Source organism: Lynx rufus, unplaced genomic scaffold, assembly GCF_022079265.1.
Source record: "Lynx rufus isolate CCGP_SWC_20201006 ecotype Redwood Valley unplaced genomic scaffold, mLynRuf1.p SCAF_4, whole genome shotgun sequence".
In the NCBI taxonomy this organism is placed as follows: domain Eukaryota; kingdom Metazoa; phylum Chordata; class Mammalia; order Carnivora; family Felidae; genus Lynx; species Lynx rufus.
Window position 1 is genome coordinate 22,603,928 of NW_025814856.1, and position 27,725 is coordinate 22,631,652.

Sequence of the window (27,725 nt, forward strand, 5' to 3'; positions counted from 1 at the left end):
TCATCCCAGGTGTTGGAAGGAAGACACAGCAGAAATGCAGCTGTGTACTCACAAATTATGTACACATATATAAAATGTCTATTATTAGGGTATACGTTTATATCAGGTACTCCATTAACATAGTCAATATGTTGATTGGCTTTAATGAAAAAGAAAAACACAAACATAAGAAAGGCAAAGTATAGAAGAAATATAATCTTTGAGAAGAGTTGGTGAGTTGGCCTTTGTTCTTGGCTTAGAGCCATTCTTTTCCTGAGCTGAGCTCCCCATTTCTGCACCAACTTCTGTTTGAGCCCAAGCCTCCAGGGCTGAGCAGCTATGTCAGGAGGCTGTGCTTGAAAACCACCTGGCAGCCCATTTGAGGACTGCCCTTCACTTGTTTAAATGCCTTATAGGGCCCAATGTCCAGGTCTCCTCCTTCCTCTAGGGCTTGGCACTCACCCTCAGGGATCTCTAGCTGCAGGGGACTCAGAGTCCTGCCACTGATCCTGGCAAGCTTCCTGTGAGTGGAGACATGAAGAAGACAGCATAACAGGTGTCTTTCAAATGGATGCCCAGACATTCCTGGAGCCACAACTTGTCCCAATGGAAAGGGCCCTGCCAGGGCCCGGCAGTGCCTGCAACCTGCCTCCCTTCCTGTCCTCTTTCTCAGTGGGTTCTTGCAACTCTGTCAAAGCAGACTCTGGTTCTGCAACTTCTCACGCAGGCTCTTTTCTCAAAGCAGGCAAACGTCTATTTGTTATGAAAGTTTTACACAAAATCCCAATGACAATAGTTTTTATACCATCATAAAGAGTCATCATTTCCCCAGATGGCTACCCATTACTGCCTATTGCCATTCAGTATTTGGGTACTTTAGGGATACCTACATTTCCTCCCTTGTGGAAAGGACACACAGCCACTCATCATATTGGGACTATCTTTCCTTTGGCCCTTTCGGCTTCTGCAGTGTCTCCCTGTGTGGGTTGTACAAGGTGCTTGGGACCACTTCACTGAGTATCTGTAGCTACCTAGGTTTTTCTCTAGTCAATATTGGCACTTGTGCAAGTCAGGATTCTTCTGTTATTAGAGTTACAAATCCAATCCATACTCACTTGGGCAAAAAGAAAACATTGCCCCAGGGACCCCAGTAATGGAAAATAGCATGAATGGGGTTGAGCTTAGGGATGAAGGCATCCAGGGACTGGTTCCCTCTCTCCTTGTCCCTCTTCCTTGCTCCCTCTCCCTCTCTGCCTCTCCTTCTCCCCCATCACACACACACACACACACACACACACACACACACACACACCTCTCCTCCTGTCTCTAGGTTGACTTTATTTCTTTATTTTCTCAGTCCCTTCTCTATGGGGAAAGGACATGGTTGTCAGTCTTACATTCTTATAACTATCCACGAAGGGAAGTAGAGAGTTTCTCCTATTAGCTCCATGTTGGAGGAAAAAAAAAAAACCAGGTGGCCTGGGCGGGGTGTGTGTGTGTGTGTGTGTGTGTGTGTGTGTGTGTGTGTGTTGTGTGTGTAGTATCATGGTTGGCTCAGCCTCGGTTCCATGCCCAGTGACATGTAGGATGGGAGACATTAGTTGCCAAGAGAACCTTGTTGATGAAAGGGATGTAGAGGACTTCTCTAAATTAAGGGAGTAGTATTTGAGGGGAAAAAAAGAAAAAAAAAGTACTGGGCAGTTTTGAAAAATGTCTCCCCCTTCATTTTTCCACTGATACATATTCTTACAAAGCAACTGGATGAAACTGCTATGTAGCAGAGATTTGTGCCTGGTTTTGTTAAACTGAATTTCAGGAAGCATTCTGAATCTGTCACATAAACCCTGACAGACATCAGTAAATGCTGGACATTTTTACTTCAGTCCAGGCTAGTCCTGAAGAAGATAGCTTCTCTGCTCACGCAATGAGACCCAGTGTGGCCACCTCAGCCAGCTCTTCTCCCACTGTCCCATTGCTTTTCTGTCTCTTCTGGAGGACTTAGGGTCCCTGGAGAGTAAGACCTCTATCTCATGCCTAGGTATCTTCCAGCACATGGCATGGAACTTGGCCCATAAGCCAATGCTCAAGGAATGTTTATCAAGGGAATCAATGAGTAGACCAGCAGCAACAGCAATAGACCAGAACTCTGGTGGTTATTCTATCTGGGGCCACACCCAAGACTTGTCTGCACTGCCAGCTAGTGCCACTGGTGGGAAACTAATCAAGCATTAGTCATAGAAGACTGGCATCACTACATGTACCTCACACATGAATCCAAATGCATATTCATACGAGCCCACATGTATGATTAACTTGGGAAGCTGACAGGAAGCAGTCAATCTGTTGAGCAAGTTTGTGTTTTATAAACCAGATGTTCGGTATTATTATTCATCATTTCCTTTGATACCAGAACGGTCCCCATTATGTAGCATAGGAAATGAAGGATATGGAATAATATACACTTATTATACAACAGAGCACCAAAACCAAGCATTTCAGAGGCCCGTTCAAAGCCTGGGCAAATGTAATTGAATGGGAGTTCATTTTAGGATTCCCACTTGGACTTGAGTTAATGGGATTTTTCCCAGATGGACCATGGTGACCTCTCTCTCCCGTTCCTACCCTTTGGAAAATGAATGTTGACTCTACATCTGCATTTTTCTTGGAAGCCATGTGTATGAATCATAAGCAGCTCTTGCCTCAGCAGCCACTACAGGTTAGGGGGCCACAGAAAAGCAAGGACCCCCTAGTGTGTGGGGACAGAGGGTGTCTGGCTGTGGCTGGCTGCATAACTCCTGCTTGGTGGTCTGGACAAAAAGCGTTTGCCAATGGCTGCTATTTCCTATGGCAGGACTATAGAATACCTTTCAATCATAAAGTGCTCACAGCACAAATTAACTTTCTTCTCCATGACAGTTTAAGATTCGCAGACCCCAGATCTGTGGAGACTGGAGAGATGGAGCTGGTGGGTGCAGAGGAACATCTTAGTGTCATGCATGTGATATTTTCAGGCCCCGCCAGCCTTTGTGGCCACACTGGTGAGCTACATACATCAAGTAGACTATAGTTTAGGGTTCTGGCCAAGCCAGTCCAAATCTGGGCCATAACTACACTGGGGAGAGAGTACATATGCTCACAGATAGTGGCTAGACTGAGATCACTGCATTTCCTTTGTTTACCAGGGTTTGGTTAAAAAATGAATGGTTTTTCACATGCAACATTATGGGGATTTTTTTTAAGGTAATGACAGGCCGCAATTACTTTTAGAATTAGCCTCTGAGTGACGCTGATACTGTATTCTGACTTAATATTTTGAAGTTAGTTTCCCACGATCTTGTATTTGTGCCAGAACAATTACCAGTGATTTATAACTGATTTTTACTGGTTGCAGGAAAAAGCTTCATTTCTCATTATTGTCAATGGTGTGTTTTGATTTCATCCATGATACATGTTGGCATCATTTGAAATTTTGATTGAATTGCAAAGTGGAAGTTGCCCAGGGTTATGGATCAGCTCAAATCAGTTTTCTGTATAGCATTAAGGATTAATCAAGGAGGAGGAATATGGGAGATCTCTGATTCTAAGAGAGATGTTTATAGTGTGTTGGTTCTGCCTTTGAAAATGGCCTTCCATACCCCCAGTGGTGGCCGTAGATACTTTAAGTATTTTTAGCAAGATGTTGGAACCATGTTTTCACAAACTGTCATTACCATCTCATGGTCAATATTATTTAGTTAATAATATTATGATATAGTAGTAAGTTTGTTTTCTTATTCTCACACCCAAATTAGGCTGCCCCAAATAATAGATTACATGATTACCATGTGTATCAGTCAGGGGTTTCCAGAGAAATAGAACCATAGGAGATAGATAGATAGATAGATAGATAGATAGATAGATAGATAGATAGTTATTTTTTCTATATGTAGGATATATATCATCTGTATGGTGGGGGGAGAGATTTATTGTAAGGAATTTCCTTGCACGATAGTGGGGGCTGGCATATCTGAAATCTGTAGGATGGTTGGCAGGCTGGAGATTCTGGCAGGAGGGGCTGGTGCAGTCTTGCATCAGAAGGTAGTAGGCAAGCAGAATTCTTCCTTACATGAGGGACTTGTTTTTTCTCCTAAGATCTTGACCTGATGGATGAGACATACCCACAGGATGAAGGGTAATCTGCTTTATCAGAGTTTGCTTAATCGCATCTAAAAAATGTATTCACGGCAACATTTAGACTGTTGTTTGACCAAAATAATGGGCACTGTGGACTAGCCAAGTTGACACATAAAATTAACCATCACGCCAGGAATTCCTAGTCCTTGAGCGAACATGAGATTCTTGCCTCATCTCGCAATGGAGGAATACAGGTCCCACCTTGGAGATGTAAACCCAGAACATGGCCCCATATGTCTCTGTTAGGAACTCTTCTCTACTCCTACAGGCTTCTCTTTGGCTATCGTGAGTATTGATGGTAAAAAGGATTGCCCTATAATAATGCTCCTTGAATTTTCATGTGGATACCAATTATCAAAATAAGGATTCAGATTCAGAGGGTCTGGAGTGGGGCTCAGGATTATTCATTTCTAAGACACTAATTCTGCTGATATTCTGTGAACCACACTGCAAGTACTGAGACCCTATAGCTCAAGGAATCTATTGGAAGAACCAGACTGGTGGAAGATGGACTGAGTTTAATGACCTTTTCTCCAAAGGCCAGCCAGTCCATGGAGACCTCAGTCCATGGGAACCCCTAGATTTTAGAATCTTCTCCATAAAATGCCTCTTCCCAAGAAGATTGAGGGAATAATACCTGATTTTTCTATGGAACTAAGCTATGGAGAAGTACACATCAGAAAGCACCGTAAACTGAAGATAGTGGATTCTTGTTCACAGATTGCTTCATTTGAGGCTAGAATGGACTGCGAAACCAGAAGGGATCTTTCTCCCACCAGACTTTTCCATCCTAATTTTGGTCCCTGTCAGAAGTGTCACATGCCTTGATCTCACTTTGGACTCTGCTACTTACTAGCCATGTGACCTTCAGACAGGGAAAAGAAACCAGCATCCTTCGAGCATGTCCTTATGCCAGATACAATGCTGGGAAGTTTCACATTTTATCATCATGGCAACAATGCTGGGGAATAATTGGCATTATTTCATATGAGGACATGGAGGCTTAACAAATACAGTTAATAAAGGTTCAAAGCTGAGAATTAAAACCAGGGTTGTTTTGGACCAATGCCTACTGTGTTCCAGGACTCTGTTTCCCCATCTGTTATTAAGGCAGGGTAAGGGTTTCTGCCTGCCTCCCAACATGATGTGAAAAGCAGATGTGACGGTGGGTCTCAATCATTTGTATGCACTTCAGATGGTCACAGAAGTGTATTGTTTGCCATATTTCAAGGGTTGTTATTTCAGGAGAAATGTTAGCCTCTTAGCAGTGATTTGAGAGATCAGATGATCAAGTTATTTTTGTGTTTTGGTTTTGTTTTGTTTTCTGTCTGGGACTGGTACACAGAGATGTGTAGAGCTACCAAAAGGCCTTGACTTGGCTACCTTGGGGGGAATAAATGATTCCAGATTCCATTGTTTCCAGCAGGGGCAACTCATAAAACCCTTATGCTCGTGTTTTCTGATCCTCAATTTTCAGATTAAGGAGAAGCATTCATATTGCACATATTGCACATAAACGTCTGCAGTATAAAAGAATAAAATCAATCTGTGGTAATAAAATGAAATGAATCACTATGATCCAAACAAGGCTTTATTTGAACCCAAATGGCTGAATACGGTAATAGATATCTGGACTGATCGATGGCGACTGACTTTGTTTCTGCAGCCATGGACTGGGATCCTTATCTCTGAGTCAGAGTAGAGAGATGTTACATTCTCTTCTAGGCTACTGGCTTGAGTGGGCACTGGTCCATTCCCAGTGGCCCCTGGTCAGGAAAGGATGAGACGGTCGAGGGCCATGGCCTCCAGCCATCTGTGGTTTCCAGATCATTCCCAGGTAACTGGCTTTTCTCTCCACCTAGCTTGCCGATGATCAGGGCCTCGTCCTGATGACCACGGTCGCCATGCCTGTGTTTAGTAAGCAGAACGAAACTGTGAGTACAGGGGCTGTGCTCCTGCTTGATGCTAAGAGGGTTGCTATCTCAGATACCCTCTGACTCAAGCCCTGGTGACCTTTCTTTATTTGTGTTAAGGATAGGGGATATATCATTTGTCCTCACTTTTAATCAAGAATAGATGAGAGGAATTCCAGCAGGTGTCATGTTACAGGATGCAACACTTTTCCCAAAGTTAAGGGAACAATGACCAGAGGAAGGAAAAACCCGGAGAGAATCGAATGACCCCTCCCCGATTTATAGTGACCAGCCTTGTGTTGGTTTCCTTGGGCTGTGGTAACAGAGGGCCACAAACGGGTGGCTTATAACAATAGAAATTTATTCTCATCATTCTGGATTCTAGAAGCCCCAAATCAAGGCGTCGCTAGGACAGCGTTTCCTTGGAAGGCTCTAAAGGAAGATCCTTCCAGCGCCTGGATATTCCTTTGTTTGTGGAAGCTCTGCCTACATCTCCATGTGACCTCCTCCTCTCGTGGGTCTCTCCGTCCTCTTATAAGGACACCAGTCACTGGATACAGGGCTCATCCTAAATCCAGGATGATTTCACCTCAGAGCAATGACACCCTATTTCTAGAAAGGGTCAAATTCTGAGGTTCCAGGTGGACTTGAACTAGGGGGAAAGAATAGACAGTAGCAATGTGTCTCTTCTTCCAGAAGGTCTTTCTGACCTGGACAGTTTCAATGCATCACACTGACTTTGGAAACGAGGACCCGTCCTGGGGGCCTGTTCCTTCACCTTGGTCCTTGGTGCCAATACACAGCTACAAATGTGAGGGTTATTATCTCTTTCCTCTGGGCACCAGATGGCAGTGTAAATTGAGAAAGCGGTTAACATGCTAAGTCTTTCCTGTAGAAAGCTCCCCTAAAATAAACTGGTTAATGGTCACAGTCCTTAGTTGCTGAAACTTTTGTGCTACTTCACATTAATTTTGAATTTTCAGGAGCGAGAAGAGATGGCTATTAGGGCATCCTGGTATAGGCGTGTATTGAGAAGTATGGTAATGAGTGTTTGGCCTGAGAAGCTACCATTCTTGTCTAGCAATATGGAGGCAGGGGGCGGGTAGAAGAGGGGCCTTGTAGAGATCTGGGTTAATCCTTGATTTCTAGAAGCTTACAGAAGGTACTAGACAGTGATCTCTGGTGTATGGCTTCTCACTAGGTTCTATTCCTTCTACCAAAGTAACTTACTATTGTTGTTATTGCTTAATGTTTGCTTTCCAACAGAGATCAAAGGGCATTCTTCTGGGTGTGGTTGGCACAGATGTCCCAGTGAAAGAGCTTCTGAAGACCATCCCCAAATACAAGGTAATGCATCACCTAATTCATAGTCAAGGGCCAAGTGTCCAGGATAATTTCACAACCTGCCATAGTGGTAATGAAACATCAAATAAGAGGCCCCTCTACTCTCTTTCTGGTAGGCTATTTTTTTTTTTTCTGGTAAGAACAGTAACAGCTCACGCAGATCTGATTAGGCCTACACATGCTACCCAGGTTTGTGTGGGTCCATGAAGTCTATATGTTCACATGGGTCTACACGGGTCCTACATCTCTGATGGTCCTCTAAACCAGTTCTAACTCACCCTAATCTGAGACCCCTCTAAAATATGTTACTTCTTAGCAGGAACCCAATGGGGCACAAAGGAAAATGGCCTCTGACGCTTTTGCATACGCATACCCTCTATCCTGGAAGGCGATGGTATACATGCAAATTAATGCTCTTAATGCTAAATTAAAATCCATGGCACTAAGAAAATTATAAGTTACTTTTTCTTGACTCTGGGGGTAACTAAGGGAGTGGAGTAGGTAATTTTGGAGCAAAGAGGACACAGCAAACCTTGGTGAGCCACTGCTTTGGGAGTGCAGACCAGCATAAGAGCATTGTAAGGCATGGGCAGTGGAGAAGGAGCTCAGATGGAAGGGACTCAGGATTGGGGTGGAAATGCCAGAACTCCACTCCACATGAGAGGCCAGCCCTGCATTGGGATGAGGGTGTGGGCCATGCTTGCCCCTTTGTCCGGCCCACACTGCACTTCCCAGCACTCTATTACAGGCACTATTTCTTCAGTTTACTTAGTGCTTCTACATTTGGGAACAGAGGGCCTCTCATGGGCCGTCACAGTGCCACCCTCAGCTAGACCTACCCCTGTCTCCATGACAGGCCTCCCAGCTCCATCCAGAGTGACCTCCCAGCCATCTGCAAACCAGAGTCTGCTGTGTCTGGGGCAGGCCAGCACGGCACAAGCACCCACCCAAAGCTGGTGGACGGCACTGCCACCTGGGCTGATTACAGAGGGCGGGCAGTCACCAAGAAGGTGACTAGTGGCAGTAGCCATCTCGGGGTCCCTGAGGATGACACCAACTGTTGCTTATGTTCCCTGGCTGCTCCAGGTACATTGCTGTGGTTAAATCAGCACGTTAGTGAAATCAGAGCAATAGACCTACCAGGGGCCTGGTTTCCAATACAGCCAGGCTCCACACCCCACTTCCTGTACAACAGTGTTTTCCTAATTCAGCCTTTGCTTGCCACTATCAAGTGGCATTGCCCTGTCCTTAAACCTCCTGCACGGGTACTGAGCAACATGGGTACTTTTTCATTAAGTGGACTTGCTGATTTTCTTAATGAGTTCCTCTGACCCCAGCCTGAACAGTCACGTGTGAAGTCATAAGTTGAGATGTGATCATTATATTTTTCTGATACACAAGTGAGCCAGGGACTGACATGACCTTTGAAAAAGATGGCCCAGACAGTCCTTGAACCCCATATAGAAAATTCTCACTTGTTCTCTGGCGGCAGTTCTACAGAGAAGCAAATGTAAAGGTGCTGAGACGAAAGTCCCCTCAAGCCCCACAACAGCCATGCGTTTGGAACTGCCCAAGAGCTATCTCGGTGTGTGCACAGGCGTGGGAGTGCAGGAGGGGACAGGGACAGAGAACGGCCCCACTCCCAGTCCTGAGAGGCGTCCCTTGGACCGACACGGTTCCCCTAACTGCACGAGGATGGAAACCACACCCGTCCCCTCTTCCCCAGCACCAAGCAGACTGGCTTGCCTGTCTCTACTTTGGCCCACTCGTAGATTGACAAGAGCTCCCTTTGCCCCAGTATGGAGGGAGGCAAGCTCCTTTGGGCCAGGAGTCTGAGATTGCTAACTGGCTAACAGTCCCCCTTCCTTACCACCTTCTTCTGACATGCTGAGCTTCTCACTAGGGTCCATTCCTAGCCTAGCCACACTTGTGAGGGGCCCAGAGATCTTCTTGGACCTCAGTAGGAGGAAGGCAGTGGTTAGTGCTCTGGAGGCAGATACACTGGGGTCCCAGCCCCATCCCTGAGGAGTTCTGGGTGGACATGTCTCTCAAATCCTTAGTTCTTCTGTCCAGTGATAACAATACAACCTGTTCATAGACTTGCGTGAAGCATTGACCATTATTGTTAACTAGGAACAATGGTAACACAGTGGTCAAGGTGATGGGAATGACTCCTGGCCTCCTGGCCCTGTTTCATGTGGGATGCTGCCAGCATAGTGCTGTTCATATCTTTCCCGTGCCAGGTTCAGGCAACTGTGGGCTTCACATCCATTGGGCCTTTGCTAAAATGGAATGCCAACAAAACGATGGCTTAACTGAATGACGAGCTGAGCATACTCTGGGATCCTCTGCCACTTTTAACAGTGGGGTTTTCCAAGAATTTTAAAAGACCTGAGGAAAAGTTTATGATACGAGGTCATGTGCTGTAGGCAGTTGACAACAAGGACAGCCTTACCTTTTGACAGAGGGTCAGGATAAGAGCAAGCCAACGGCTCAGCCAGTCACCAGGCATCGCAGTAAACTCTTGTCCCAGAAAATCAGCTGAGCAGATGACTGCAGCCAAAATGATCATGTCATCCCTCAGAGGGTTGGATGCAAAGTGAGATATGCATAAAATGGCTGTTTAAAACACCATTTGTGGTACCAGGCAGGGAGTCTCATGGTATAATATTAGCAGATAACATTTGCCAAGTACTCAGCACTGTCCAAAGTGCATTACCCACATTGTGACACCAAATGCCCCTCAGATGAGTGCAGTGCTGTTGTATCCATTCTTCTCATAAGGAAACTCGGGTTCATAGGGCTTCTGTTCACAGAGCTCGGGCCACCTGAGCAGGAAGTGGTGAATGTGATTTGAACCTGGTCTGTGTCACTCCTAGACCCATGCGCTTCGGGCAGATCTAAGCCATTCATGTAATACTTCATGATTTGTTGTCTTGTTCATATACCATCTACACCATTATTTACATAACAGTCCATTTGTACATCAACTCAAAACTTTCCTCACTTAAGTAAATTGTAAAGGGAAATACCATTTGCGAAGAACAAAGTGTCATTGGCCAATATTAAAGAATTGTAAAAAAAAGAAAATAGGGGCGCCTGGGTGGCTCAATCGGTTGAGTGTCTGACTTTGGCTCAGGTCATGATCTCATGGTTCTTGGGCTCGAGCCCCACATTGGGCTCTGTGCTGACAGCTCAGAGCCTGGAACCTCCTTCGGATTCTGTGTCTCCTCTCTCTACCCCTCCTCTGCCTGTGCTCTGTCTCTCTCTGTCCCTCAAAAATGAATAAATGTTACAGAAAAATTTTTAATTAAAAAATAGTATTAAATGATTGCTTGATAATATAGGGTTCTGAACTTGAGATCTGTTCTTTCTCTTTTAAGGTAGTATGAAAGGCAAGTGTTAAAGATATACTAAGTGGCAACTCTCTTTGATAAATTGGAATGATGGAAGAAATTTTGAAAGGGCTGGCTCTCACTAGTGATCCTGGCCTAGTAAGTTCCATACCAGCTCTACATGCCACATAAAATAAATAACCCACACTCTGGGTTTTGTTTTGTTTTTAAGAAAGCAAAGTCATGCATGGGAAGATGACAGGCAGCTGAGGAGTGAGGACCATGGGTATTGTTCAGCCTGGGACGATGGCTGCCCCTGCCTCACTCCTGCCTTCTGGGTTCCTCTCAGCATGGACACCAGCACCATGGCCACCATGCATAAGCCCATGTCCCGTGCTCCCCCAGACTGGAGGGTCTGACTCTTTCCCGCACTTTCTGTCTTGTCCTTGGCACCTGCTCCATTCCTAGAAGAGGAAGCTTCTTTGAACAAGGAAGTCATGTCTGTTCCCATATGCTGATGCCATTTAGCTCATAAAATTAGAAAGTCACCTTCATAACAAGAGGAAATGAACTCTGAGCTAAAATCAGGTGTTCAGGCTCACAAAAGGGGGCCTCCTTAGCAAAAGAACACTCCTGCTTGGCTTTACTGAGATGACAAAGGCCCTTTGTCCTCCTGCCACCCTGGGCCACTGACGACCAGCTTCATCCACCGCCAAAGTTTTTATGGTTGGAGTTAGGTTTCCAGAGGCATGATAGGACAGCTGGTTGATCGAAACCCACATAATCAAGTGTTGAAAACTGTGTAGCTCCCCCAGAGACAGAAATCCACAGGAATGAGGGAGGGATTTGAGGCGCTGAAAGATAGTGGACCTTACTTTTATTGAAACCCCAAAACCCAGATGCCCAGAATTTATGGCTCAGTGTTTAAGGAAGGGCATCCCACCTTTACAGAATGTTTGCAAACATTTCTTACACCTCTTTTTTTTTTTTTTTAAGGTTTATGTATTTACTTTGAGACAGAGAGAAAAAAGCACGAGTGAGAGAGGGGCAGAGAAAGGGACAGAGAGAGGATCCCAAGCAGGCTTCATGCTGCCAGTGCAGAGCCTGACACAGCGCTCAAACTCACAAAACCGCGAGATCGTGACCTGAGCCGAAGTCAGATGCTTAACTGACTAAGCCACCCAGGTGCCCCCTGACATCTCTTATTTCATATGAGAAGATGTAGAAACTCAAGTACAGGGCCACTGCTTGATAGATGCCCAACAATCCAGACAGTATGAACATAATAGGTAATAATGATGACCCCGTGCCTCAATTTCTCCTCACAGTTTCCTCTACCAGGCAATGTGCTGAGCTCTTTATAGCATCATCTCCCTTCTAATAGGTAGACCTTGCCATTACCCCCCTTTTATAGCTAAAGAAACTGAGGCACATTAAGCTTAAGTAGCTTGCCAAGTCTCACAGCTAGCAAGTCGTGATTTTAGCCACATTGCCCTAAAACCATTAGGAACATTAAAGGGCAGTAATAATAGCAGTAGTTGAAATGATAGTTAAAATACTAAAAATAATATAATAGTTGGAATAAAATAAGACAATAAAACATTCATTGAGCCTTTTACTGTGTGTTTGGTATGGTAAAAGGGCTTTATATGCACTATTCCCATTGAATCCTTACTATCGTTCCCTGAAGTGGGTACCACTTGGCCCCATTGTTAGTTGAGGATACTTACAATAACTTTCTCAACATAACCCAGCTAATTAAAGATAAATGAAATGAAATAGAACAATAGATTAGAGGAAGATCAGCTACAGAACATTAACCACAGGGCCTGAAATACAGGTACTTCTATTTCACTCCTATTTCCCAGCCTGACCCCTGGGAACGGGAGACACAGGTACGACATGCCTTAACCTAGGTTGTCCCTTCTCTAGTTCCCACAAAGAGCCTTGGGAAAAGGAGGTACGTCAGCCAGGGACAGCCACAGCCGAACAGGCTTCTCTCATCCAAGAGAGGAGAGCTCCAGGGAGCAGAGTGTGGCTCACACCTTTTCCTCCTGATTAACACCTTGTAAAGATGAGTCAGCTCTTGGCTCTTGGGGTTTTCCCAGAAGATAGAATTCTTTCTTTTCCCTTAGCTTCATAGATTTTCCCACAAGCAATCAGACTTCCTGTAATTTTTATTAAGAATTCCAGACACCCCAGCAATAACTTCCAGACACCACAGCCTCTGTTAACATAATGAGCCATTTTATAATTGGGTTCACTTCATTAGCCCAAAGTCTGTGCACTTGGAAGGGAAGCACCTCGCTCCCTGGGGTGCTGAACCACGAGGCTCCTGGCCTCCAGGAGAGCATGTTTCAGGACGAGGGCCCTTTGGCAGCCCCACGTACTGGAAGGCCTTGTGTCTGATTCGTTCCTACTACTCTCTGGGACTGCACATGAGAACGGACAGGAAGAGTAGTTCTATTTCAGAGGAGACAAAAACTAGAGATTTCATCGGGATACTGATGCGTGGCCAGCAACAAAGCTTGGACGTTGTCTTAACTATAAGCTTTTGGTTTTCTGAGAAGTTTATCCACAGAATGTGTTTTGAGGCCTACCTAGGATTTCTTTTCTTACATCTCCATTAGGTTATAGCCACATGCCACCCACCTGAGAAGGATTTTCACCAGATAGTTTCTGAATGTCAGGAAGACTTTCTCAGGTACAGCCTTGCAAAGGACTGAACTGCACCTGCCATGGCACATCAGCTTCCCCTTTTCGGCTCATTTTTATTATCTACTTTAGTTCAAACTTTAAAGATGAACTAGACGTTTCGGTAAAGCACTAAATGTCTTAAATACATGTGAACCTCAACTCGAGCACCTGCCATGTGCCAGATGTTATGCTAGGGGCTGTAGAAGTCCAGGATGAGTGAGATGGTCCATCCCCACAAAGGGCCCATCATAATGGGGTTCGGGGGACTGCCTTTAGAACAAGGCAGAGGAGAGAAAGAACCAGCTAGGGGCTGAGAGGCAGAAAAAGCTGGTGTCCCATATTCATGCATTAGGATGAAGGGAGTAATGGGAAGATTCTCAGGGTTTATGGAAACATGGTATGGAAAGGAGGGTACAATGGGGAGAGTCAGGAGAGACTTCTTATAGGACATGATCCTGATGTTGGGCTTACAGCGTGGGTGAGCATTAGCTGGGGGAGATGAGAAGGACAGGTGCTCTGGACAGCTGGCATGTACGAGCAAAGGTGTGGGTGGAAGAGAAAACTGTCAGTGCCATGTGCCCTAAGAGGCAATGAGTAGAAGGAGGTAAAGATGGGTACTTAGGTAGGGGCCCGGCCCCAAGAGGTCCTTAGTGGGTTTTACACAGGGGAGCTACAGGGTCAGCGTTACTTTTGACTTTGAGCAGTCTGGAGCATGGCTTTGTTGGGGCCTCTGTTTGAGGCAGGAAGAACAGTTAGGACCATTGTGGAAGTCTGTCACATTAAACCTACATGGATGGTGGGGTAGGGAAGCAGCCCTGAATATGAGTAATTTCTACAAGAAAAATTAGTGATTACTTGGATCAAGAAGTTGGGGATGAAAGAAATAAAGAAGTCTAAGGCTGATGCTCCAGTTTCTAACTTAGGAGTCCAGGTGGATGGGTGGTGCCCCCACAGAGAGGAGCAGAAAAGAACACCGTGTTGGGCTGGGTGACTCTGAGGTACTTGGGGGATGTCCAGGTAGAGATGCCCAACACACAGTTGGAGCAGACAAGGGGCCCTGGGGTTGGAAACTTGTGGGGAAAAGAGTGCTTGAGGGTGGTCAGAGGATGAGGATCCTATGAAAAGGAGGATAGCTGGGTATATGGGGCGAGGAATACAGAGTGTCGGGAGGGAGTGTGGTCAGGTCCTACAACTGGGAAGATTCAAGAGAGCTTTCTCTAGGGCATGGCCAGCAGTCCGGAGGCCACTGGCTATGGTAGAGAAGGGAGTTCTGTTCTGGTGGCATGTCGGTGGGAGGCATGGGCACCGCAAAGGCAGATTCCGGTAAATGGGCACCCACGGGCAAGGAGGAGGCAGAGAGAGCAGCTGGTTGATGGGGGAGGGCCCTGGGTGAGAAGGTCGGCTCTGTGATCTGTGCTCCAGTCAGTTCCCTTCATTGTTTCCTGCTTTCTCCTTTTCCTCTTTCTCCTTTCCCTCCTCCTCATCCCTCCATCCCAACCACCAGTTTGGCACATGGTTTGACCTTGGCCGTCATGGAACCTGTATTCAGGTAGGGAGGCAGGCGTTAAATAATCAAAGGTCTTGCTTGACGGATGTCTTGATTCCTTACGATCAGCCTCACAAATAATTATTGTAATTTTGATTAATACTATCCGAGAAAAGTAAAGAGCGTTAAGAGAGCACATACAAGGAGTTCTACCTTCTTCTGAGTATCACCTCTTACAAGCAAACCGAGAACTAAAGTATTGTACGTTAGAAGGCACTGAATGTATTAGTGGACTATAAAATACCACTTGTTTGGTCGAATTTTGAATTTGAATTTCCCATCAAATACCACTTTTGCCTTTAAATGGAAAAAGTCAAACTCTCTGAGTCCTTTTTGACCCCTTCAGTCTGTATTACACTGAGACATAATAATGGTAATTAATGCAGTGTTGACTGTGTCTGACATTTTTCCAAGAGACAAGATGAAAGGGACAATATACATCTCAAAGGGTAGGAAATCTCTGGTTTATCTTTCACAGCATAATGAAATATACTTTATCATTAAAGTCTTGTAGAATCTTATTAAGACTTGCTGTGCAAGGTAACTCCAGGAGAAAATGTCTGTTGCCCTTGACTACCACGTGCATATTTGCTTTATGTAATGCAAGGGAAACTTTTAATTGTCGGTGTTAAATTCTCTGAAGTTAATTCCACATCACCTTGACGTTAAGCTAACAAGCAGACAGGGTCATTCCTGGTTTGTAAACTGTGTTGTCTGGATCGTTTAATAGTATCATATTCAAGAATGTGAGCGGCAGAGAATTTGAAAGAAAGGTAACAATGAGTGCTCAGAACTATGAAATAACTTGTCGGAAAAAAAAATAGAGGATATTTTTTCCTCTCTCCTTTCACTGCTCTGGCAAAAGTGGGCTACGTTTTCTTTCTTCAGAGAGAGAGATCAGTATGGGTTTTATGCCAGGGGCCATTTTAATACATGAATGATTTGTAGGTAAATTTATTGTAGCCAATGGGTGCAGTCAACTGTGTAATAGAAATATTGTCAAAAAGCCGGGATTATTATTTAAATAAGTGCAGTGTTAAATTTGATTACATACTTTTTAAAGCTAATAAAACATTTCATTGCTCTCAAACTATTTCTCATAGTCCCATTTGGTCAGAAAACATAAATTAAGTGAGGCTCTGCATAGAAAATTACCCAGGCTTTGTGTCGATGGAAGCATGCATGGAAAAGCTTGGCAGCCTCGAAACTTAAAGACGAAAGGATGTAAAAGGAGTTGGCAGGCTCCTGGATAGGCTGGTGGGGACACTTTCTCCCTGAAGATTTATGGAAGAGGACTCCCTCGGGGCATGCTCGAGGTGGCCCCATAGGTGTTGACTTGTAGCAAGTCGAGATGTGCATCAGATGGGGCCTCCTCTTTCCTTTCCTTATCAAGAGGCAGAAGACACCCAGGCTGATAAAACTCTGTTTGCTTCGACAGAGGGTCCTACCAGAAACGTCAGCTACTTTCTGTACAAAAAAAAAAAAAAAAGGAGTTATTTTTGTTTTAAATAAATCAAAGTAAGGCCTTTGGATGCCAACATGAGGATATGACATTTTAAATTGTGCTATTTGCTGAGCTTATCCTGTGACAGGTCTTCATTTCTACCAAATGTCAAGGATCAGCGCCTTGCATTCATTTTAATGAAATATTGTGCTGATAAGGGTTATGAATGCCAAGTTTAAGCTGTAAATTACTAAATGCCGGGCTGCTTTATGCTTTGTGAATTCACCAGGGAGCCAGCTAATGAAGGTTTCTTTCTCACTTCTTACAGTTAGGGATTCACGGTTATGCCTTTGCGATCACAAATAATGGATATATCCTGACGCATCCAGAACTCAGACCACTGGTAAGAGAAGTACCTATTTCTGTGTTTCTCCTCTTATGATTTTAAAAGATTTTCTTCAGTTCTACAGTGATGACACTTTGCAGTGGTGTTTACCTTAAAAGTTCAATTTGTAGCACGGTCTCCTAAAGGTTGTTTTAATAGGTTATAACTAGGTTTTTTTTGACGCATAATACATTAGTAATGTAGGATAAATATATTTATGATCATTCTTTTATATATAAATAAATAAGTGCATTTATTTATTTATTTCACACCTGCCAACACATGGAAAAAGTTTTAACTCTGGACAGCCCAAACCCCATCATAATGGATCCCTTTATATAACAAATGTTCCCTCTCACTCCAACCAGATGCACTTACTGCACGTTACATTGGACACAACAAATTAGACCCAGGATCCCTAGAAATTCATTACGGTGGGATTTGCCCCCAAATCACATGGCCTAAGCTCAGTGCCTCCTGTGTTGAAGGTATTCAACAATACCTTTTTTGTTTAATTGGAGCAGTTGAGATTTTCTTCCATTCCCCGCCTAAGCCATATCCAGTAGCATTGTTTGGTGACCTGATGTGTGAACCGTTTTCTTTCTGAAGTGAGTGAGGTCCGACCTCATCCAGCACAGCCCATGGTGTCGTTGTCCACCCTAATCCCCGGGGAGAGGCTGCCTGGAGCATTGTGTTGAGGAGGAGTCCGAAGGGCAGCCAGGCTCATCTGGTGGGAGGCCCCAGTCCATTGGCAGTAGCCCCTGTGGACTCTGGAGGGGCAGTGGCAAAGAGTGTGTTCATTGTCCCTGGACCAGATGCAACGTGATGAAAGGGCAACCCTTTGGGTTTGAGTGTATTTAGCTAATTTTACAAAAGATGTAAAATCATAAAAGGCAATATTGTAAACTCTGCTTTTGAAAGATAAGAAGGTGTAGGTGGTTTTCTCCAACAACATACACATGCATTTGCTCGCACCCAGCCACTGCACACGTCCTTTTTTTCTTTCATCGTGTTCAGCAGATAGCGGCACTGCCTGCCATGCAAATGTTTGTCAGGGCAGCATCACGGGGATCGATTTGTTTCTCGCGTGGATCATTGTCTGGAAAGAGCTCATATTTGAATGGCATCATCATCCAACTTTGCTCTAATCTCCCTGGTATTAATGGAGTTCTGGCCATATCATGTGGATCCCATATGCATGCTTTAAGATGGGATTTATGGTAATAAGTTCAGTAATTAAATATGATTTCAACAAACTTTTTATCAGAAAAGGATTAACTGGTCAGCTAATTCCAAATGGAACTCAGAATTACTGAAAAGTCTGATTGGGAAACTTACTAATTTAAGGATATTTAAAATATAGCCAAGTCTAAAATGCTTTGCCCGTTACCCATTTCCAAGCCACTCAGGGCTGTCTGTTGGGGTGGTAGGAGTTACGTGTTTGTGGTTGAGTATGGGCTCCTCGTGCTTATTTATTCCAATTGGAGCGGGGCAGAGTCAATAAAACAATCAAACCTGGATCCTCTGCCAGTGAATGAATTGGCTTCCTATTTATCAGCTTTCTAAAAAGGGATGAAATGGAACCAGACGTCAGAAGTCACCAAGGTAACTTCTCTCTCTCTGCAGCAATGGCAATGAGCAGCTCCCATAAGCACAGTTGACTCACAATGCCTTCCTGGTCTTTTATATCCCCTGGTCATGCAGCAAACAGTTTGCCTGCAAATAGTACATCTGATGCACTTTCCAGAGCTGTGGCCACTGCCAAAACGCTCTTAGAAACGCAGGGCAACCAGTCAGCACTGATCAGCCCGTGACAGTGCAAATGCTCACAGATACAAATCATTTCTGTTCTTGTCACTGCTGAGACACTGTATTGAATGGTTTCACCAGAAGTGATAGCCAAGGTCAAGTTCCCATAAGCAGGATGGCCCAAGCAAATGCCCCAGCATCTCACTTGCGAAAATCCAAACCAGATGAATGGTTTTGCAACTGATCCATGATGAGAACATAAGGAATGGCCAAGCCATTTATCTATCTCTGACCCTGAGGCCCTGGGATACTTAGAAGAGGTTTGGAGTAATGCCAGCCGTTGAGGATTATCTGAACTCATCCATCTGAATGTGATCGATTAGTGGATGTTGACTCTGCCTCGAGTTTTGCATTTTCTTCCTGGGCAAAAGTGAAGTGGGAGGAACTCAAATTTAGCAACTCTCAGGTTCCCCTTGACTCTTGTCCTGCTACATCCTAGCTGTGTGGTTTGGACTAAGTCACACAGCCTCTCTGAGCTTCATCTTCTCTTGTAATCCTGCCATAACCATAATGTATGTGTCACAGCTTTGTTGTCAGAGTAAATGGGATAATGCATGCAAACGCCTTGGGTGACAAAGCTGGCCCTGGGACATGGTGGGGACAGTGATGGTTATACCCACATCTTATTTATATTATATGGGCTCTATCGATCTGTGCTCAGCTCCTAGAAAGATTGGGAGAATGTGGTGGTGGTGGATGCTTAGGAGGATCTAAAGGACCCTTTTTGATTATTCAGTTGCTTCAGACTGTCATGAGAAACATTGGCGAGGGATCGCGCGCACACACACACACACACACACACACACACACACACACAGACTCTGTTTTCAAGGCCAGCTCCGGAAGGCAGGTAGACAACAATCTTACTATGAGGTTCTCTGTGAGCCCTACCAGGTGAGGAGACTAAAGTTCGTGGTGGTTTGTTTTTAAAGTAGCAGTAAAAATAATACCAGGAGCTGTGGTAAGTGCAAAATGAGAGCTAAGCTAGCTGGGCATCCGTCTGCATGGATGGGATGCCACTGGCTCTGGCATGAACAAGTGACCTGTCCGTCTCAGTTTTGTTTACCCCAACAAAGGAAGCAGAAAACTTTCTCCCACCTTCTCTCTAAGCATCAGCCCACTCAGCACAGAGTAGGGACTCTGGACAGAGCCACTGTTCGTTGCCACTTATTTTGGGTCCTTCTGAAAAACGTAACTTGTGAGCTTGCCTTGGAAACCTGCTCTCTGCACCAGGCCATACACCTGCCCTGCTCAGACTGCTCCCGCATGGCCAAGGACAGCCAGCTGCCAGCAGCCACCCTGGCTAGCTGGGGCAGGGAACAGACTCGTCTCTCCCCACCCCAGCCACATAATCGAATCCTTATTCATTCTCCGTGATTCTGGCCAAGGCTGCCAGATTAGCACGGTGGGTGTGAGCGTGGGGTTGTGGCCAGCACAGGAGGATGGCGCAAGCTCACTTAAAATAACTCCGATTCCCTCTCCATCTGCCACGGGGGCTGTTTCTGCCCCTGTAGCCAGAGGAAAGAAGTGGGTTTCTCTGAAGCACAATACCAATATTTTTCTAATTTGTCCAATAAAATCTTCCCCTTGAACTTAATGCTCGGCTTGATTTTATCCAGTATTTTCTTTAATCTTGTGTGAGTTGGGTGTGAATCATGAAGCGTCTCCAAAAACAGCTCAGATATAGGAGCCTTCACTCAGCAGACTTGCTTTGGTTTAATTGGCAAAACTGCTAAAATAATACTTTCCTGTTGATAACTGGGCTCTCCCTGGTCTTTCTCCAAGTTTTTCTCAGCCACTCTATCCTTGCTACCACCTTGTGATTTCTGATAGCCTGGCATTCACGCAATAGATGTTACCTGCTGCCAGGTGTGCTGGGTCCCATGTGGCAGTGGGGGCTGCTGTGTCTGTCTTCAGGTCCCTCTGGGTGGGGAGTGGGCCAACACCACAGCAAGACGGACTCAAGTTAGACCTTGGGGAATGCTGTTTGAGTAGTTCTTAGACATCTGGAAGTTTTTTTCTGGATCTTTACCACTCTTTAACATTCAGGTTAAAAATATTTTCAAAGCAGAGTTGCTGTTAGATTTAGTTTTCTTGGGGCACCTGGGTGGGCTCAAATCGGTTGAGCATCTGACTTCGGCACAGGTCATGATCTCATGGTTTGTGGGTTTATGCCCCTTGTTGGGCTCTGTGCTAACAGCTCAGAGCCTGGAGCCTGCTTCATATTCTGTGACTCCCTCTCTCTCTGCCCCTCTCCTGCTCTCTCTCTCTCTCCGTCTCTCTCTTTCAAAAATAAATAAACATTAGATTTAGTTTTCTTGTGCTTTATTTTCCAAATATTTGTGGATTTTTTTAATGTGGAACCCTGACTATATCTCTTTTTCTCTTGCCCAACAGGGCATTGAGGGGAATAAAATTGAGAAGGTGCCACCTTTGACATGACCTGATTTTTGTTGAGATTTTAGCGATCCATCTGCCCCTACATTTTAGACGAAAGGGTCAACTGAGTTGATTTCCTTCCCCAAGGAGGCCTGGAATGTGGACCTGGTCAAACCACCAAAAGAACACAAATAAGGCTCCTTTCCAGCAGCCACAGCACAGGCAGGGCTCCACAGAGAAGCCTGGGGCACGCAAAATTTAGGACTCCTTTCCATGGAGACCATGTTGACATCTGCCAAAAGCTGTTTGCTCTGGGTCTGTGAGCCCAGGAGAAGGGGAAAGATGCTAGAGCGTTTCTATTCTGTAAGAAAATTTGCCAATCGCATCAGCCACTAGGTGTTGTGGTGGGTGGGACGGGAGGTGGGAATGACGGAGAGAAACCCTCATCCGTTCCTTCGGTGTTTGCAGGCATCCACTAAGTTCTAGGCCCGAGCAAGCTGCTTGGGGTGGTTACAAAAACATGTCCCGCCTCCAGGAACTCAAAAATCTAAAAGGATGGATAAGATTGTATACTCTGGGTGGGTGAGTAACTATAGACACTCCTAGGAAAAAGTGCATTCTTGTGTGTTTGTTATCGTTGTTGTTGGGTTTTAGTGGGTTTTTCTAACATTCGTTGATGTCTATTATTGTTCTAGTAAGTGTTCTATATGTGCTAAAGCTTTCAATCATTAATTAATTTGATAGGAAACTGAGGAGTAGGTGCTGTGGAAAGGCCCAGAGGCTCACAGGGAGGGTGTCTGTGGGGACGATCCTGGGCAGGTGTATAGAGAAGGCAGCCTGGAGTCAGACTGCAGGTAACTGTACGTGCCAGGCTGAGGAGCTCCAGTTCTCTGTGGGGAAGGCAGATATCCCCATGTGACAGACAGGAAGCTGAGGCCCCAATGATAAAGTGGTAAGGTGACTAGAAAGTTCCAGAACCAGGAGCCCTAGCCCAGATCAAGTCACATGTGCTGAATTCTCCATTGGTTGGATCTTTAGGAAATGGGAGACAGAGCGGTTGGAAGGTGGCAGTGACCAGGAGGCCACATGGATGAATAACATGTTCATCTTTGGACGATTATAGTTAGAATCTGTCTAGACTACAACTGTGTAGTAAAAATATAATGCAAGCCACAAACAGAAGCTTCTTATGGAATTTGAAAATTTCCACTGGCCACATCTAAAACAGCAAAAGAGAAACAGGTGAAATTAAGTTTAAGAACATGTTTTAGTCAGCCCGGTATATCTGAAATCTTATAGTTTCCATAGATAATCCATAAAAAATTATTAAGGTTTTATTTTCCATTGTTTTTCATGCTAGTGTTTGAAATCTGATGTGCATTGTACACTCTCAGAGCATCTCATGTAGACGAGCCACATTTCAGGTGCTCCAGAGCCACGTGTGACTCGAAGCTACCGTATGGGACAGCACAGGTCTGGAGTATGACCAGACATTTTGGTCCCTTCTACACAAAATGGATGGTAGATCCTCCCCTTTCCTGCAGGTGGGTTGGAACAAACTCACTACCACCACCATCTCCTATGGCTCTTCCATCCTGGGGGTCTGTGCAAACAGTGGACGGCCAGTTAGCCCCCTCCCCTGTGGCCTCAGCCCCTCCCTCCCAAGCTGCAGAGTGGAAGCAGGGAGTTGTTCAGAACTCAGGAGCATGAGGTTGGTGGCCAGGGCAGATGGGCTCCTGGCTTTGGCCATGCCGCTCTGGCAGTTGCAGCCGCGTGAGTTCACTCCTAAGCCATGCAGACTTCCTAAACCGAACTGTGAAGCACAGGCCAGTGGGCGGGGGGTGCGAGCCGTAGTGGCTGAGCCTGAGCTGTCAGATTTTCTAAATCAGAATACTCAGATGCCCCAACCATTTCTGTTGTTCTGTCACCTTGAAGGAGCCCAAATTGTGCAGATAGCCATGTCGTCTTCCCAACCGATGACAGAAGCTTTCCATGCTCTCTGGGATTCAGTGCTGCTGTCCTAGGCACCCGCTGTCCACAGCCCGAGGTCTGTCTGATCTCACCAGCCTTTCCCTTGGGTCACCCCTTGACTGTCCCACTCTCGATGTTGATCCTGCTGCTTTGTTCTTGTGGCCACCTGGGCAGTTCGTTTTTCTTTGTCCTTTTGCCATTGCACAAATAGATGGGCCCTTGCAGAAGGTCATTGAATCCGTGGATCAACATGTGGATGTGCTAATAAATAGAAACATTCTTGTACTGCAGCCCTTTCCTAAAGAATCAAGGGGACATTCCTACAGGCACATGTAAATATATGTGGAATGCTAAGGAGACGGTGCATATTAAACACCAGTTTAATAGGAGCTTAAAAGTTGGGGGTAATATTAGAACCCCTGTCCAGATCCACCTGATCTAGCGCGAGCAGTGGACCATGTGAAGAGATTCTGTATCATTCCGAAAAACGTTCATGCGGAGTTCCAATGTGATCTCTCTATCTTTGTGTAGATCTTCGGTTATGCAAGGGCTGACTCCCATCCCACGCATCTCCTGGTTTTATTGTTGTGGATAATCCTTATACCAGAACACCTCAGTGCATTTTCCTTCATTTCTTCTGCCCAGCCACACCTACTCAGTGCAAATGCTCCGGGTTCTTTTTAGTTCAATGGGTGTGGGTGTGGCCTCCCCACGCCATCCCCCCTCACATGCTGTCGGATCTGGCTCCAAAATGTGCTCCAAGCCCTCCCCCTTCTCTCTGTACCCCCTGGTCAGGCCACCGTTCGTTCTGTCTCTCCCAGAGGGCTTCTGTCCCCTTTCTGCTCCACTCTGGGCACCTGGTTTTGCCCGTCCCCACCGCCTGCTCACTGTGGCATTATTCACTCTGCACGTCAGAGGCTGCTTTCAGAGACATCAGTCATGGGAGGGCTTCAGATTGGCATGCAGTGTAAAACCCTAACTCCTGGCTGTGACCGCAGCACTCTGCCAGATCTCACTCCACCTCCCCATTCTGCCTGAGCTTGTGTGGCTTCCCACGGTGCTCACCTGTGTTCTGGCCACACTCTGGCCCTTTTGTCCGCTCCTCCAACACCCCAAGCTCCTTCCTGCTCTGAACCCTTGTTCCCGCTCTTCTCTCTACCTGGAATCTCATCCCAAATACACTCGTGGTTGTTTGGGCTTATTCTCACCTTCCAGGCCTCATCTAGATGTCACCCCTGCTCCTGGACCAGAGGAGCCACACCCTTCCTTCATCACCTTTCCATCGTGTCTCCTGCTATAGTTTCTTTAGATCACTAATCACTTGTGGGAAAGGTTGATGTGTTCAGCTTTTCCCCTACTGTCCCTGTGGGTTCCTGGGATTTTTCTGCTGCATGGAAAAGATGGTCAGTAACTATTTGTTGAGTCACTTTGATGGTGTTTGAATGATGTTGGTGATTACATGTCTGGGTACCAGTTTCCCACGATCAGTGAAAAGTGCAGATACCACATACTCACCCATCAGACATTTCTCGAGTCCTTCCTGCATCAGGCACAGAAATTGAATTACACGTGATTGGTCAGGCCCTCTGCTCTTTCTGTCCTTCCTTCTGCCCTCCTGCTTGCCCGCAAGCTTTCATCAGATGTTCCTAGAGTCAAGCACCGTGCTAGCTAGTAGGGGCCTAGAAATAGGTAAAAGGGTATCTCTGCCCACAGAAGCTCACTGCACAAAGCAAGAGTTCCCCGACAATGAGAAAGCCAAGAAGAGCTATGAGCTCACAGTGGGAGTGTCTGCTTTTCTCAAGGAAAGGTGCCCTGAAATGCAGGAGGGCTTCCCAGAGGAGGTGGCATGCACATCAACTGTATCCACAGTCCACCTGAGGGGACATTTTTACCCCACTCAGCCTGGGACCCCACACCCTCCCCAGGACCGCTGTCCTCAGGCCTGGCCAGACACACGACTTCTCTGGTCTCAGAACCATGCAGTCGCCTGTGAGGGTGTTTGAAGTGGGGGCCTAGCCTAACAAACCTTTCTCCCAAGTGCCGGAATTCCTTCTCAGCCTCCTCGCCCTCCGCTCAGGCAGCAGATGAACTGAAGGAGACTCCCCAGTAGGTGGCGCCCGGGCACCGCCTTGTGCCGGGTCCCCTCGTGGATGGCGTCCCTGCCAGCGGCACATTCTCAGAGCGCAGCCCAGGGACTCCGGCTTCCTGGGCTGAATCTATCCCGTTTAGTTTAAAAGAAAGCATTAAGGGTTGCCTAGTGAGTGTATCTGCTCAGAGGAGTGTGTTCTCTGAGAAAAAACGAACGAGGCTGTGTGACCCCCGTGTAGCAAGCAAGCCTATTCGTTTTGAGATACATCATTTGGCCAAAGAGAAAACAGAGCCCTGCATGGCTTTCCTCTTGATGAAATTGTTGAGGGCACTGTTTGAACTGCCCTGGTCTGGACCCTTGAGTGGAAGAAGTGCCGCGAGTGGGGGATGCTTCTACCTGGAGAGAACCTGGGGGTTATGCCAGGTCGTGGGGTGCCAGAATTTCTGTGGGCTGGGAGCTGCCCTCTGCTGTGCAGACCTCAAGGACTCAACAGGCTCTGGGCCCCCAAGTTCTGTGCTGGGTGTGTGTTTGGACACTCAGGGCGTAGATGGGGTTGAGCAGACAGGGACCTGGTGGCAACGATGCAGCTGTTACTTAGCGGGTCAGGACCCTGGCTCTGGGCTGAGCACCTCTGTGTGTTTTGCCTTCTTAAGTCCTCATACTGCCCCGCATGACGGTGGTACCCATCTCAAAGGGAATAACTGATGCCTAGGCCAAGGACCGTCGGTCAGACAGCAAATTTGGGTCAGTCTTCAGGGGAAAACCAAAGGATGACTATGGACAATGACATGTGCCTGGTCATTTTTCGTAAAATTAATTGTGAAGCAGCGTTATAAGGATCCCTCACAGAACGCAAGTTGGGCTGGAGAGCCTCCCGGCACTCCTACAGACACTTTCCCCCTTTGCCTCTGCCCTCCGGTCGGCCCCGTACACTGCCCTGAACTGAACTCAGCGGGGGCTCTTTTGCGCTGGGCAGCGGCTGGGGTTTGGCTCCTGGGGGGCACCCACTAGAGGTAGAGACAGGCGGGTGGGGTCGGAGTGCACATTCAGCCCTGTGGCCCCGGGACTGGCCGCACCCAATCTAAAGTCACATTTGCCTCCCTGTCTCTGTGGCTTTCTCTCTCAGGACGTGAACGGTGCCCTTTCCTCTGTCCCTTCAGGAAGAGTGGGAGAAGGGTCCCCACTACTGCTGGCTTCGGGGGACTGCATCATTTCTTCTAGTTTCCCACACCCTGCCCACACCGTTACAATAGCCTCTTTATTAAACCTTCCTTAATTAGCCAGCGTGACTATGCCATGTGCTTCCTGCTGGGGCCCCACTGATACAAAGGTAAGGGTAGACTGAAGGTTTGTTTTTCTTAAGTCTTTACTCTGCCAAAGAAGGAAGGAGGAAGGTTGGAAGGAGAAGGAAAAAGAAGAACAAGAGACTCTGTCAGTTCCTTGTTCATTCATTCATTCATATTCATTTATGTATTTATCTCTCAATGCAGTGGGAGCAAAGAGCTTCCCTATACCTTCTGGTAAATTTCCCTTTTACCCAAGTGATTAAGAATTGGTATCTGGTGGGGCTCCTGGGTGCCTCAGTCGGTGAAGCATCTGACTTTGGCTCAGGTCATGATCTCACGATCCGTGAGTTCGAGCCCCGCATTGGGCTCTGTGCTGACAGCTCAGAGCCTGGAGCCTGCTTTAGAATCTGTGTCTCTCTCCCTCTCTGCCCCTCCCCCACTCTCTCTCTGTCTCTCTCTCTCAAAAATAAATGTTAAAAAAAAAATCAGAAAAAAGAAAAAGAATGGGTATCTGTTGCTTACAGCAACAGCAGCCTAGCTGCTACAGCAGTGAAATCACCAAGTCTGGGAGCCTCTGCTGGGTGTGGCCTGGCCTCAGCTCTCAGGGAACCCACAGTATGCACCCCTGCCCCCCGCCACCCTCCCCAAAGAGGTCTCTCCCTGTCCAACCAGGCTTCTTGCATAGGCCTTTGAGTTTGGTCTCAGCACTACATTATAGAAATATCTGCACACATCCGCCCCTCGCTGCATCTGCACGGCCAGCAACCTGAATGCTGATCACATTGTGTTTTATTCACCCTTGTATATGCACGGCCCCGTGAGGTACCTCGCAGAAGAGATGCAATGGTAAATAAGTGGGGAGAGAAGACTCACATCAAGGAAACTGGTGACACACTATATTATTAGGCACCAGGGTGAAAATATTGACAAGAAGTGGAATTTATAAAAGGACTTGGTGTCTAGCTGTGGAAGGGAAGGGGTGGCTGGAAAAGGCCGCGGGGAGCCGGTTTGCAGCCTATAAGCCCGAGGTCACAGTCTGTGATCCAGTCCAGCACAGCTGGGAGCAGCAAAGGGCCCTTAGACACCAGATGCATAACGAGCTCATTCTTGCACTGCTGGAGTGGTGAATCTTTCCTCCCGCCCTCCCCCGCTCTTCCCACCCTCCTCCTCCCTCCTCCTTTCCTCTCTCTCTGGGTCCTTCCCTTCCTTCCTTTCTTCTCTCTTTTCTTTTCCTCCCTCCCTCCCTGCCCTCTCTTCTTCCCCCACCTCCCTCCCATTCCTCCCTCATCTGGCCTGTATTCATTGGACGCACTCTATTAGAGGCTGGGGATCTAGTGATAAAATGAGACAGACGTAATTCCCCTTCGTTACCCAT

The 27,725-nt window shown here is 46.4% G+C and overlaps 1 protein-coding gene across 1 annotated transcript in view; it reads left to right on the forward strand.

Moving 5' to 3' along the window:
* CACNA2D3 (calcium voltage-gated channel auxiliary subunit alpha2delta 3) overlaps positions 1-27,725 on the forward strand; it is an 857,341-nt gene that overhangs the window by 633,439 nt on the left and 196,177 nt on the right. Inside the window, exons 15-17 of the mRNA XM_047096680.1 lie at positions 6,015-6,086; positions 7,332-7,412; positions 16,760-16,834. Coding sequence (XP_046952636.1) covers positions 6,015-6,086; positions 7,332-7,412; positions 16,760-16,834 — 228 coding nt within the window. The remainder of the gene's footprint in view (positions 1-6,014; positions 6,087-7,331; positions 7,413-16,759; positions 16,835-27,725) is intronic.